We start from the raw sequence: 15675 nt of genomic DNA, 5'->3' as shown, positions 1-15675 counted from the left end.
GATTATCATTAACTGTCCATTTTCTGCTTAAAATCAAAAAGACAAATCCGCTCAAATTAAGAGGCTTGTTTTTGATTTAAGCAAAATCGATTGAATCAAGAGAATTTTCATCTTGTCGATGTTTTTAAGAGTCTGGACTCTAGATCCAAAGTGCATTCCAATGTGTTCCTTCGGCAAATTGAACGGTCTGAACAGCCACAATGTGTTTTAGCAACTATACAGACATACAAATTGAATGGAAAATATGTAAGTAGTTACAACTTTACGAGAGGTGAGTTAAAACATTGCTGGTTGTGCTCCTGAACCAATTGAATGGAACCACCGGGGCGTGCTGCGACGGACAAGGAAGCCGAACAGGAAGTGCGATAGCTTTTATTGTGTTACCGAGTATGAACAAACTACCCGGGGTCCAATCCATTCAATGCTACTGACCTATATTTTCCCGTTTGGTATCGTATAATGTGCTTATCGCAGCATGGATTCGTTCCCCGGCGTTTTACGGTCTTGCCAAAAAGCCCGTCAGGCCTCGTAAAAAGGCTCCGGGGTTCGATCGCACATTTGCCACGTTAATTTTCCGAAATCAAAAGGGATTTTAAATTCATTCCATGTGATATCTGGAAACTGAGGGCAGAAAAGCCGAAAGAATACGACAACTAGCACGTTTTTTACAGTCACTCTTTTATTAATAAACAAACATAAAATTGCTTAGCTTTTTTTTGATCATCAAAAACGTTGATCATTACTCACAAATATAGCTATACTCAGTCGATAGAGTTACGAGTAAACTTCTCTGTTAAAAAGAAAACACTGGGAAAAAAACACATAGGATCTAGAGTCCAGACTCTTGAAAACATTGACAAGAAAAAGTACTCTTGATTCAATCAGATTTAAACTTAAATCAAAAGGAAATCCGCTCAAAGTAAGAGGCTTGGTTCTTGATTTAAGCAAAAATCCGATTGAATCAAAAGTATTTTTTCTTGTCGATATTTTTAAGAGTCTGGACTCTAGATCCAATGTGTTTTTTTCCAATGAAGGAAAGGTGACTGGTGAAAGTAATTTGAAAAGTAATGGGAAAATTCTGGGTCTTGATTCCTGAATACTTATAGGCCCCGCACAGCATTAAGAGCTCTCAAATGTGACCACATAGTCATATTATCGTAAGATATCAGCTTGCTCGAAATAAACATTAAAATATTTTCATATTATTACATTGACACTTTAATTTCAATTTTCAGTGCAGCGCCTATGAGGAGATGTCTGCTTTAACGTGGCCGAACAGTGGTATCACCCTGTCCCTACACGTTACGTTAATTCGGAAAACAAACGAAAAACAAAAAAACTGCCTTTTACCGAACGTTCAGAGGTGAATCTAACGCATCCACGGTTTGCCTACAATTTTCAGTGTAGGAAGGGCCGGATTTACCTACTTGCCGCCCATGGGCCGCCTGTATTTTGCCACCCCCTTCTCATTCGTGTTGAAACATCAATGATTACCATCAAATGATCGTGCCAGCGGGGGAAAGGTGCATAAGACGCGTTTACTGGTGTTGAATACATTTTTTGGGAAAGCTCTGTCAACACTACTAGCAAAAATTCACGGAGCTTTGCGCGAAAGTTAAGTTTCGTAAACCTATCTCTGTGTGGACAAGGCCTTCCATTCATAAGAAATGAACAAAAAAATTATGAAAGAACAAACATAAATGTGGATTAATGATTTTAACTTCCGCCGCCGCGCCTCGCAGACCGCACTGTGTTTGACGCAATGCGTGAAGTATTCACGCAGTCTTGTAGGCGCTATGCGTCTCACGCTGATCGCACTGTGTTTGCCGCAATGCGTGAGGTATTCATGCATTCTTGTAGGCGCTATCCGTTTCACGCTGTCCACAATGACTGCACTGTGTTTGATGCAATGCGTGAAGTATTCGTGCAGTCTTGTAGGCGCTAATATGTGTTACATGCTGATCGCCGCGCCGAGGGCTTCTCCTTTTCATCTCAAGTCCTCGTCATCATTTCTCTCTAGGTAAGTCGCGCCTTTCCAGGCCAAATTGCGTGTTTGGTTTCTCTCTTAACTCGACTAATTAAAGGTGCTGTCTCTTGTATCACTGAAAGACGACAAAAGTAGAAATCACTGTACTCTCGGAAAATTAGAGATTTTATCGCCTTTTCTCGATAGTAATTTGTTTTTCTGAATCCGAATTTTTTTTATACTTACATTAAAAAAAAATCGAAAAATTTGCCACCCCCTATAGATTTGCCGCCATGGGCCGCGGCCCATGTGGCCACCCCCTTAATCCGGCCCTGGGTGTAGGATGTGGGCAGCGTACTGGAAGAGGTCACTTTAACGCCATGTCAGTTCGCCTTCAATTTTTAGTGTAGGCAATGTGGGCTCCCACGTGGTCGAATAGTGGTATCGTCGTAAAATGACACGCTTACTCGGTCTAGGAATGTCACCGCGATCGAAATAGCAGTGAAAAATCACCGTTTTTTTGAGTAGCAGTAATCGTTCAGTGTGACTGGAGCTTTTGCTTATTTTGCAATTTTCTCCAAAAGTTAAGGGTTACAACTAAAATAGTAAAAGCACCAAAACTGCAGCTTTAAAAAGCAATACAAAGTACTGAGTAAGTTTACGTATGGTCTTTCAATCATCGCAGTTGGACGCGCTGCGATCGTGATAAAATAGTAGGTAGTAGGAACATGGTGGCAAGATGTTCTCTAGCCTACCTTGGAGACAAAAGCCAAAGCGGCGATGAATATCGCTCAACTTCATATCGCTTCACGCCATGACAAAAATGTAAAAAAATTTAAAAAAATATACGCGGAGTATAAAACCGCTTACCTATTTTTTCTGATGCGGAACTCTCGATATTTGTCCTCAATTTTTGGCTGAAACAGAAAAGGAGAATACAGATTATAATTATTTACTTAACTTCGTTATTTAATTTATAATATTCTTATCTAAACAGGATGTTGAAAATTAACTCTGAACTTATAACTTTTGCCTTTGAAGGTTATGTTCAGACATTTTTCAAACGCAAACTGCGACCAAACACTAATTCTGCCATCCGAAAAACTTTTTTTCCCTCTCTCTCTCTCTCTCTTTTCCGCTGGTTTGGCTTACATTCCGTTAGGACCTACCTATCGCCATCTACAGACGGTATTTTACTGACCGTAGACATCAAGGGATTGGCACATCCATGCTCCAGGTTATTTTTTTAGGGATTAAAGCCGAGTAGAATCTGGTTCCGCAGATCCACTCGCGAGTTCGAAAAACTTCCCCATTCGAAATTTACCTCATCACTCCATCAGCACTCCATATAATTTGAAATATTACTAGGTCATACCATTCACTGAAGAAAACTCCCAAGATCGTCCATTTCCAACCGCGGAGCCGCGCATAAATTCCAGGAAATACACATTCAAAAAGACCGCAGAGGAAACCTAATTTCGATTCGAAACCCGACTGAAAAATACGTCCTCAAAGCGCCGCCTCTATTACTTTCTTTTCACGATGGAGTCGCGGAGTTTCGACAAAGTACTTAATCCATAAAAAGATGCTGCGCGAACGGAGGTTTTCATAAGTCGATTTCGCTCCGGAACTCTCGAGGCTAACTTCTTCATTTTAGCGCGCGAGCAGAGGAGTGGAAAATCCGGCAAAGTGAAGCGTCAAATAGGGGGGAGGGGGGCTTGTCGGAGGCGTTAAAGCCGCTTTGCAGGCACACAAAGGCACTCTGGAAAACGGAAATATCAGAGCGGAGAAGGACAGACGACAGACGGCGGCGAGAAGGACGTTGACAATCGCGAACCGAAACGGAAAATATTGGCGGTCGTAAAGAGAAAACGCGCGGTGCAGGTTTTTCCCACTTTCCGCGGGGACAAAGCCAGCAACAGGACCAACTCTGCCGTCTTGAGGAAGAACGCCGTATGTGCTTCCAGATATTGCCAAATTTCATTGGACAACTCTCGAATTTTCGGGGAAATTTATAAATATTTCTCTTCAGATTTTTCAGATAATTTAGTTCCCGATTTAATCTAAAATATCCGAAAATTTCGAAGAAAAAAATGCATAACTTTCTTTAAAAATTAATATTTTCGGGGAGGAAATTTGGCAACATTCGAATACTCATACGACGTTCTTCTTTAGGACAGAGCGGTCGAGGGGGGGGGGGGCGCCTGGTAAGATATTAATTTACTCGTCTTCATTGAGCAAAATGCTTTCTGCGAATCAAATCCAAGACCGGAGCATGAATGGCTCGTCCAATTTCATCAAGCGGATTATGAAAATCGCAGCTCCTTCAAAGCGGAGAGAATAGACGACGGAGTGGCCCCCCCCCCCCCCCCCCCCCTCCCCCGACTCAGGAGTAAACGTGATGTTCAAAGAAAACTTTTCGCGAATTCGTTAAAGCAAGCTAGTCTACAAATAACGCGGCGAGCGCGGGGCATCCAGAACAACGGAAATATATGGGACAAAGTTTTATGTATTTCCTCTCACGGAACTCTCGAAGAGGTGCTTTGCTCCTCGAATCTTTGTTGCGAAATTGAGTTTCCTACTCCTCGTCGTTTTCGCAAATTAAATAGTGGCATGCAATCTAAGTGATTGATCCGAGCTTTCCGCGCCCTCGGCTAGAGATTTGCACCGAGATTTTCCACTTGCTGGAGTTGTAATTGGACGTATTTATGCTAAAAGGAACTAGACGCGCGGGTGGAAAAGATGGGGTGTGCTCGTGAAAGCTGCATGAGAAACAATGTAAAGAGGGCGATTCCTTTTGGCAAAATAAAGAAGAGGGATATTTGGCATTAGATCAAAAGGGACTAAGCGCCAAAATTTGCACTAGAAAAAAAAAAAAAAAAAAAAAAACACATTGGATCTAGAGTCCAGACTCTTGAAAACATTGACAAGAAAAAGGACTCTTGATTCAATCAGATTTAAGCTTAAATCAAAAGGAAATCCGCTCAAATTAAGAGGCTTGGTTCTTGATTTCAGCTTAAATCTGATTGAATCAAGAGTATTTTTTCTTGTCGATGTTTTTAAGAGTCTAGACTCTAGATCCAATATGTTTTTTTTTTCCCCAGTGTGCCAACTCATGAGCCATGGGCATGCGACAAGAATGTTGTGGGCACGGCTCATGAGTTAAAAAGCGTTCCCGTCCCCGTGTGGGCCCCCGTCGTCGTTCCACTGCCTCGGAGGGTTGATCCAACACGATTCCAGTGTATATTTTCCAACGAATCAAAGAAATATGTTACTATCTTAGTTGAGGAAAAAGAAACTTCGTGATTTGATGATCTACTTACAGGAAAATGTTTAACGCACTAAACATACAAAGTCATATCCCAGATCGAAACCTATAATTTTTACCTAAATATACCAAATTGCAGTCTTAAACGTTTCTGGCTGGAAAATACAGGAAGGGCAATCGGTCTGATGGTGCCTCATTGATTTGATAACCTCTCAGGATCAGCTGGATGAAACGTGCCTTTGATAGAGATGAGCCCAACATTAAAATTGAACGGAGAAAAACAAGTTTGAAAGTTTTACTCTTTGTGGGTCACATTGTTTCAGATGAAATTCAACGCTTATTTTTCACACTCAAATCATGTTTTCTCGATTTTGAATTTCGAGCAAGAGAAAATATGTGACTAGTTGAAATCAAAACTACTGATATCCTTTCCTTCTTTTTCTTCTTCCTTTACCTCTTCCTTTACCTCTTCCTTTACTTCTTCCTTTACTTCTTCTTCTTCCTTTACTTCTTCTTCTTCTACTTCTTCTTCTTCTACTTGTTCGTATATTCTTCCTATTATTCCACCTCTTCCCTTCTTCCTTTCCCTCTCCCTCTCCCTCTCCCTCTCCTTCTTCTCCTCCTTATACTATTCTTCCTATTATTCCAACTCTTCCCTTCTTCCTCTCCCTCTCCTTCTCCTTATTCTCCTCCTTATACTATTATTATTCTTCTTCTCCTTCTCCTTCTTCCTCTTCTCTCATCTTTCAAAATATACGGCTTGGTTCCTTTATCTTCGGTTCAGTGCAAATATTCCGACATCTCAAGAGCCTTTAAATTTACCTCTTTATTTTTGAGCTGGTAGCCTTATATTACAGGTTACCTCCGAACCTGTCAAGGATGCATATTCACATCGCAAGACGGGACTCCTGCGCGTGAGAAGTGACGTTTCCACACATCAAGGCCGATGACGAGGGTTCTCTCTCGAGAGAAAACGGGGAGGAAGAAAATTCAAACAATAGCGGCAAAATTGAAACGAAAGCTCCTATAATAAGTTTTATTTGATTTGGAGGTATGCTCGTTCGCGTATGGGATCAGACGGAGAAGAGGATCCTTGCATTCAGCTGCACGCTGCACGCACAGAGAGCTCCGAGCTTGATTGTTTGCCCGTATTTCCGTTCCCATTTTTCAATTTCATCTCCATTCCGCGAGCAACAGTCGTCAATCCTGTGCAGGTGCCAACTCGTGCACCTTTGCTTTCTGTCTAGGTTCTTAGGTGTTCAATGGACCACTAGACAAGGTACGAATTTCAGCATTCTGATGCATGTTTCTTAACCAAAATTTCACGTAAAATACCATACGCACAACGAAAATTACCGAAATCAACTCCTTACGAAGATATTTAATGATTCCTGATGCGTGAATTCAAACCACCCGCTCATGAAAACTCAATGCTCTACGTGATTCACATCGCGCGCTAAACGTTATCATGACGGTCTCTGCGATATAAAAATCTGGCAACCTCAGTCTTGACGCTTTGGCTCAGCTGTAGCAAATTGCTTATAGTTTGAACAACACATGGTGGGAATTGAACATTGCTCGGTTGAGAAGCTTGCTGAAACCGTTGTAGTGGGCGATTTGACTCACGTAGAGCTTTGAGTTTCTTGTGAGCGGGCAGTTCAAATTCCTCGTAACCAATGTGAAATAAAAACGTTAATATCTTCGTTAGGAGTTGGTTTCAGTAATTTTCGTTGTGTGAATCGTGTTCTACGTGAAATTCTTCTTAAGAAACATGTATCAGATTGTTTGAATTCGTACCTTGTCTAGTGGTCCATTGGGATCGGTGAGGAATCCGTGGGAAAAGTTCTTCAAGAAGGATCGGACTATTTGGTAGAGAAGTTCGGTCGCGTGTAAGGATCGAAGTGGGAACTTTCTCGTTTCCTGGAACGGAAACTTTTCCGGGCAGCGTCCCTGGGAGTTTCCGGGAAATTTAGACAGGAACACACACAAACATGTGCACATTTACAAGGGATCGTTCGCGCTTTAATGAACCCCCAGGAATGTTCATGGAAATCTTCCCGATAATTCCAGGGAACATTCCTGTCCAGGTCAAGATCAATGAGCTAGTGCCGCTGTGCTCGGAATGGTGTCACAAAGAAAAAAACTTCAGCTTATAAGGCACACCAACATTTTTGACCAGGGAACTGAAGGTTAGGGTTATAAGTGGCCAATAAAAATATTAAAAAGTTAAAAGTTAAAAAATAAAAATCAGTCGAATCAGTCACGGTTACAGATAGAAAAACGAAACTTTGGGAATGTTTCTATCTTAAAAGGGACCATCTTATAGGGGGTCCCCTTTAAAATAGAAACATTCCCAAAGTATCGTTTCTTTATCTCTAACCGTTCAAAAGTTACGAGGGGGGGGGGGGGGGGGGTACGGACTTTTGGGACACCCTGTATGGAGAACAGTGCTCACATGGAAATCGAGATACGTCTTTACGTCGGAGGAGCGACGACATTTGCTACCATTATAACAAAGACAGTTTAGTCAAGCAATAGTTCATCCTCGAAGCGGTCGTCGCATGCAAGAAGATTAAAATCGTCATACATCTCCAACTCAGGAAAGAAGCGAGCTCTATCAGGCAACAACTTCCATTGAAGCGAAAGTTTTGATAAGTTAGCGAGACAACCGGAGCCGACATAATTAAGTTACGTCTTTCCCCTCGAAAGTGAAATAATTATTCAGAGCATGTGATCACAATCGCCGACTGGGGTTGCTACGCTGCGCTGCACGGCTGCACCGCCCGCGAAAAATTAAGGATTCCCTCCAGGCTCAAAAATTAATTCAGGTCCCTCGTTGGCTCGGTTCGGGGCGATTGAATCCGCGAAACAAAAGGATCTCGAGCGTGGCTCATGAATTTGGATTCGTGCTCGCGGGAAATTTTAAAATTTATGACCTGCGGCGAGCATCCCGCCAAGCGTGCAAATCTTCAACCGGGCCCGAAAATTGAGATATCAATTATTAAGAGTTGCGAACTGAATTAATTTAACACGGATCGGATAGGATAATATTCCGGTATCTCTTCTGGCTACTTCTCGACGCTCGTGGACTTGGGTGAGAGCGACTAAACTTCAATTGGAGCAAATTCACAAATAAGAACGACAATTTTTGGCTCATCCGTAAAAACACTTATGTGCATAAGGGAAGTGATGGTTCATACGTTGTTCCTAAACTGAGCCAAAAATTTTAGTTCATGATTGCAAAATGTGGTGCCAAATGTGGTACTCAAGACCGACTAAACTTTCCGGTTTAGGGAATCGAAGCTTTTGACCATATGTACTTAACTTTCATTGAAATAATGAAAATCTACGGTTTGACATACGAGTCTCATCAGAGGACACATTCGCAGGATTTGAGCAGTAATCTAATTTACTAAATCACAAAATTACAACGATACAATTCACTAATCACAAAAATCTGCTTCATCTTAGGTAAAGCTTTTTGGCAACATTTTGCGACCTAAAACCGAGCAGATAGGGGCTTGACCGGAAACCCTAATCCCCCTTTCTTTATAGAGGGGATGAAGGAAAGAGAGGAGAGAGAGAGAGTGTGTGTCAATTTATAACTTAAAACATTTCATAAATTGAGAAAAATTCGAAATGGATTGAAAAAATCCCTAAATCCACCTTAAGCCGTCACCAAGATCATTACTTTCGTGGTTTATGAAAAAAAATTAGCCGAGCGATAATATCCAAGTCCTGTTGAGGTTCTGATGAGTGAACGAGTGAATAATTAATTCGATTCTCCTGCAGACGTATTTTTATACAGCCCGCTTCTGCAGACCATTTATTACTTTTAACGATTTTCTGTCGGGCCAGAATTCCGCGCCGAGACTTGGGGAGTCTAGGTTTCCGTTCGTGCCCCTATTCACTCGGTTTTAGGTCGCAAAATGTTGCCAAAAAGCTTCAACCGAGATGAAACAGATTTTATGCATGTGAATTAGATTCCTGCTTAAATCCTGCAAATGTGTAACCGGTGGGTGATATCTGGAAAAACCCTCGGTAAAATTGCTGATTCGACAATCACGCGCATCCGAGCGATAAATATTTCTCTGTAAACTTATTAACGCACGGTAATTGGACGCTTTTATGCAAAATAAGTTTGCGTAAATGCGTCCAAATAAGAGATGATTCATGCTATTTATCAGTTAATTCACCGTACTTATCTTATGCTGAATAGTATAATCTTGCGTTCCTGAAACGATTGTACACGCTTTATACCTGGTTTAAATACAAAACTCATTAGCGAGAAAAACGTGCGATGCTGTTGCGACGATCCTTAATTTTTGCGGAGAACTAATTTTGTCCTCTCTTTTTCTCGCAAGAAAATCCCTGGTTTTCTTTTTTTAAAAATTGCACCAGAGATTCTTCAATAAATTGACTAAGAAAGGAAATACTATAACTTATTATAACTCCGAAAGATTGGAAAATAAATTAAATACGATAGCTTTGAGCCGTTTCATCAAAAATACGATTTCGATCAGAAAAAAATGGGAAAAATATTTGTTTCCTATGAAATATCATTCTCAAAACTGGTGGATCCTTTTTGTCGGCTAAAATCTCCGCTGATAAAGCAAAGGAAAGAAATACTTTCCTTGCTAAATTAACCATTACCAATGCATCATTACCATTGGACGTTGAGTATCAAATTAATCTCCTTTTTTTTCGCTATACATTTTATGATGGATCTCTTTTCTACTTCTTCCTTTCCTCTGAAATAAACCAGGCAAAAATCGCGAATTCTTACATTCTCAGTCTACGAGGAGCAGGGGATGATAAGCAGAAAAATGAGTAATTGCGAAATCTAGACCGAGGCTAATACATCAGTATGTACCGAACCTATCTCCCTTTTTCCAGCAAGCCCCTCAACATTGAACAGAATGATGTAGCCTTGGTCTGGACGTTGATTAATGATAATCTTAGGGAGGGTTCACGAAAGCTCAGATAAACCCCGAAACTTAGCTCGCGATCGCCAGAAGGTGCTGTTTCCGCGGAATCTTTCTTGGCTTATGGGGGTGCATGGTCAGGGAAAAGGGAGGGATTACACCGTCTAAAAAATCCTCCCTCATACGACACAACTTGGCTCGAGAATGGTCATTTCAATCAATTGTTTCGATATTCAAGTCGTTTTTGAAGTTCAAACAAACGACGAATTATTAACTGTAGAACCTCCTGTGAAAAGTGTCTTCATCCATAAAATAAGCACTTTCCCGCCTGAACGATAGATCGAATGGTCGAAAACGTTCCATGGCTCATATTTCTTTTAGAGAGACAAATATTTAATGATGCGGAGTAGTTTATGACTTTAAACAAGATTTCTTTGGAAAATAAAAATCATGAAGGGATAGCACTATCTTTTAAGTAAATCTTACACACCAACTCAACGGCTTGATTGAAGAAATACCCATTTATTCAGTGTATTTTAAAAACGACACATCTGTTGGGTAAACGTCGGAGTTGGTCAAATATAAGCATTTTAGAAATTAGTGCACATCCAAGCACAGGAGCATGATTTTTGACGGATGGCGTATATGTATGACTTTACTGCTTGGTACGCATTGAAGTTAGTGCTTTAAATATGCTCCGTTGAAAAAGAAAGCTATACCAAGTATACACTTCCTATCCACGATCTATAAAAACCAGGATTGTCTGAAGAATTAAGCTTCACTTTCCTGCCATTTTATTAGGAGGAAGGGGGCTGGCAGAGGGGGGGGGGAGATAGGGGCTTGTGAGGTTCACATGATGATCCAAAACGATCATAGATGAGACTTATTCTCCACCCCCCTTTTTTTTCATCCTCATTTTCTCTCCGATTTACATCAATATCAGGCAATGAACTTGGATAATAACTTGAAGCAGAAAAATTGGTTTCCAGGAAAAACTGAAGTCGACGCTGCTGTAACTTCAAAGTTGAAAGAGACTTAAATTGGAGCTGCAATAAAAGTTATTTAAAACTTCCGTCGGACACCTCTAGCTCCGTACACTGAAAGCTTTCGTGCAACTGACAAGGATTTCAATTACCCTTCGCTAGCGTTTTGAAAAAACGCCAAAAGTTCAAAGCAGCGCTTCAAGGATACAGCTGTAGGCAAATGCACGAGGAAGGATGTCTCGACGTCGAGCAACGCCAAAAGCGAAGGAGATAACCGTGGTAAAATGCTGGCCTCGCAGGAGACAATAGAGCTGAAACGGGGCAGAGATTAATGATAACTATTTGCAAAGTTCGAAAGATACTGGAGCTCTTAAACTGCGACGGGTTAAAAGCTCGCGAAAAATTTAATCCCATCAAGTTCTAGCTCCCTCGTCGGCGTTTTGTTCCACGGGAGAATTTCAATTAAAACGCTATCTGTAAGTCGCAAGCTATTCTTGCTCCGGCATGTAATGAAGTCATGTTTAAAAGTGATCCAAGACGATGAAAAATCCCGCGACGCAATGAAAGTTTCAAGGGTCAGATCATAAAATCCGTTCAAGGAAAGTTGACGAATGCGCGCGGTGTAATTAAACGTTTCAGCGCGACGCGCGATGCTTGGCAGTCGAAATGCGAATTCAATTTTAGAGGGATTTGCGACTTCGTGATTTTGAGGTACCCGGCTATAATTAAGTTTTGATTTTATGTTTGCGACACGAAGCCGGGGGTGAAGCCGGGTGTGGGAAATTGAACATTTCACGACTCGAGGTTCAGCACGCTCCACATATTAGAACTTTTAATTATCCTTTAAAAACTTGTGCGTACTGAATGGCTTCTTCCTTTTTCGCTTTCTTGAATGGAGATGTTGCATGTGTGAGGAATTTGCAATTTGACTGTTGATTCTTGTGTAAAAGTTCGCGAGAATCACGATGGTGCCACTGGTTTTCTCTTAAATTAACTCCCAAGCTCAAAAAAGCTCTCAAGTTGAGGCCAAAATGGAGGGGATATCCCACGCTATCCTGAGAGTCCACCTCTACATCAGAACAAACTCTCCATGCAAAGATAGGGAGCAAGTACATTAGCAGGGTTGCCGTGTTTTCAGTTTTGGAGTCCCCAAATAAAGTGGCAGCCCTGTCAATGTATTTGCTCCCTATATTTGCATGGAGAGTTTGTTTTGATGTAGAGGTGGACTCTCATGATAGCGTGGGATATCCCCTCCATTTTGGTCTCAACTAGAGAGCTTTTCTTAAGCTTGGGAGTTGATTTCAAAAAAAACGAGTGGCATCATCGTGTTTCTCACGAACTTTTACATGTGAATCAACAGCCAAATCGCAAATTCCTCACACATGCAACATCTCCATTGAACATTTCACGACTCAAGGTTCAGCACGCTCCACATATTAGAACTTTTAATTCTCCTTTAAAAACTTGTGCGTATACTGAATGGCTTCTTCCATTTTCGCTTTCCTGAATTAGGTCGGTGATCAAGGCAAGACTTAAAGCTTTAAATTGCGTTTTCGCCCATTAAAAGTTCCTCCGGCGCATAAGGAATGTGGCAGAAAGTTTGAAAATTAAGTCTGCGGCGAGATATTAACTTCAGATATATCCCTGGTTGAGATACGAACGATAAAGTAAACTGGTAGATAGTAACTTGAGTGCAAAGTAAATACCCTTGAGAGGCTGGCTCCCAAAACTATTATATTGGTAATAATTTACCGCAGAATGACATTTTGACATTTTGATTTGTAAACGCGTGCAAAGAGAGCAACCGCTCCAACTTAATTCCGACTATCCATTATCTAATTTCATCAATGATATAAGCTTGACTTTGCAGCGACCTTTTCCTTATTTTATCTAGGCGCTCTGCATTTCAATTTTCAGGGGATGAAACTGCCAGTGAATGGTGAAAAGTATTTCGGATGGACATTTTTGAGAAATAGTAAATGATAATTTCACGTAGAGCTAACCTACAAGTATTATATATACACATGAATTGGATTTCAGATCTAGGACCAGGCTCAAAAACGGAAGCTCAAACTCTTTCAGTACGAGTATGAGACATTTCAACTTCATACCTATTTGTTTCACTAAAACAGGAACATTTCACCCGACATATTCTGGGAAACTGCACATTCTTAGCGATGTAGTCATTTGCTGCTCTAAGTTCGCATATGTTCGGTTTTGAACATTCACGAAACGAAAAATGAAAAACGTCAGGCACACGGTCTCTTATTCATTCCAGCTGCGCTTTCAGAAGTCAAAGAAACGACCTCGTTGCGCCTCAAAGTATATCTCAAATGTAATTAAAGTTGTCACATCAAGAATTTCCTTTGCAAACATTCACGGAGGGAAAACTACTACATTGTCCATTCACTTCTCCCGAGTCCGTGCCGTGCCGAAACTCAATTAGATTAAGCGGAGTGCAAAAGCACGAAGAGGGGAACAGGAGACTTTAAAGGCTTGTTGCGTTTTTTTTTGTTTTTTTTCTTTTCCGAGAACGCAAGGCATAACGAGAGAAAGCATCGTTAAGTATAACTCTTCCATTGATACAGACAAGGCATGAAATCATTACAATGGGGTGTCTCAATCTCCGAGGGGAGCACTACTTTACGTTACGACCAGAACGCACGTACACGAGACTCTTGAATAGGACGTATTTCTATCAAACGGAACTATGTGCATTAAGACATGAGCCCTGAGACTCATAAGAATATGTGCATAACAGGGCTCACGTCATAATGCACATAGTTCCGTTTGATAGAAATACGTCCAATAGAACAGTGGCGAGGCGTGATGATCGACTATCGACTCTTCCTCATTTGAAACTATGACGAAGAATCGATTATAATAGTGCTCCTTGCGAACGCTGTGATAATCGATCCTTTCCCATAGGTTTCAATGGCAGATTAATCGATCCATCGCAAATAGCACACCACGCCACTGGAATTGAAAGCTGAGCTAGGACTAGCCTCCGAGTTTTACGACTCATGATGTCGGAGAACAGGAACACCATATGAGTACTTTAGAGTTGCCAAATCTCCTTCTATAGAATAAACAATACGATAAGAGGGGGCCTCATAGTTGCATGTTTTCGATGAGAAAATTCGCAATTCCATCACATGATTGAGGAAACGAGGGTAATGCATTGGAAAAAGGGATCTCCTGGATCCCGAGTCCAAACTCTTTGAAAATTTGACACGAAGATACACTCTCGATTCAACTGGATTTTTGTTTGAATCAAAAGGAAATCCGCTTGAATGAAGAGGCTTGGCTCCCGATTCGAGCAAAAATCCGATTGAGTCAAGGGTATTTTTTCTAATCAAATTTTTAGAACCTGGACTCGGGATCGAAAAGACCTCTTTTGTCGGTGTATATTGAAGATTCAAAGAAAAAGGGCTCATCTAGAGGCTTGAGGAAAAATAGAGGCCGGTATGTCAATACGTATACTGGATGCCCTTGTGCCTGGTCAGGTCAGCCCAAATAAAACAAACTGTTGGTGAGGAAATAATATTATACCGATATTTTTTCATGTACAAAATTCCTTTTCTTATTCCCTCCTTTGGGGTAGTTATCAAAGGGATATAAGGGTTGACCAAACGTGAGGAGCATCCATTATTTATAAACAAGAGGGTATCCAGTTCGAAACAGAGATGCTGTTGGGACGACTTTCACACTTACACGGACTCAACGGTATAAAAATAATCGGAAGAACAGCGGGTCAATTCTCTTTAGAACGAAAGCTCCCGTCCGAAACATTCGCGAACGGACGATGATGTGGGGACGGCGAGGGATTAAATTCTTCACGTTTCTTGTGCTCGATCCCTTAATCGGTGATCAGCAGGGATTATCTCACAAGCTCCGCTGCTGTTGAAAGTTACCTTCAACAAAACCATGGTTGCCAATCTTCAAGTGGGACTGCACGGAAAAAAGAGCAGGGGAATGTCGGATGGTGTATGGACATTTCGGATTAATGGAGCACTTGCACAAGATACGAATTCAAGCATTCTAATATATGTACAAAACACATAGGCGCAATGAAAATCACTGAAATCAACTACTAACGAAGATTTTTAATGTTTCTTAACGCGCGAATTTAAACTTCAGGCTCATGAAAACTCAATGCTCTACGTCAGTCACACCGCGCGCTAAACCTTACCATGATAGTCTCTGCTTTAATAAAATCTGGCAACCTCAATCTTGACGCTTGCGCTCAGCTATGGCGAATTGTTTTTGTTTGAATAACACAGGGAGGAAAATACATAAACATTGCTTGATTGAGAAGCTTGCCGAAATCGTTGTGCTGCGCGATCTGACTCACGTAGAGCTTTAAGTTTCTTGTGAGCGGGGACCCGTAACCAATGTTAAATACAAACGTTAATATCTTCTATAGGAGTTGGTTTCGATAATTTTCGTTGCGCGAATCGTGTTCTACGTGAAATTTTGGTTAGGAGACATGTATCAGAATACTTAAATTCGTACCTTGTCTAGTGGTCCATT

The 15675-nt window shown here is 41.1% G+C and overlaps 1 protein-coding gene across 7 annotated transcripts in view; it reads right to left on the bottom strand.

The window, feature by feature from the left end:
* Nucleotides 1-15675, bottom strand: part of LOC109032066 (uncharacterized) — a 296669-nt gene that overhangs the window by 58135 nt on the left and 222859 nt on the right. For all 7 annotated transcript variants that reach the window (XM_072302695.1, XM_072302696.1, XM_072302689.1 and 4 more), the window contains one exon: nucleotides 2837-2883. In XM_072302695.1, the coding sequence (XP_072158796.1) occupies nucleotides 2837-2883 (47 nt within the window). The remainder of the gene's footprint in view (nucleotides 1-2836; nucleotides 2884-15675) is intronic.

The sequence above is a fragment of the Bemisia tabaci genome, chromosome 7 (genome assembly GCF_918797505.1).
Source record: "Bemisia tabaci chromosome 7, PGI_BMITA_v3".
Classification (NCBI taxonomy): domain Eukaryota; kingdom Metazoa; phylum Arthropoda; class Insecta; order Hemiptera; family Aleyrodidae; genus Bemisia; species Bemisia tabaci.
Note: the sequence above shows the minus strand (reverse complement) of the source record. Positions and strands in the feature narration are given on the sequence as shown.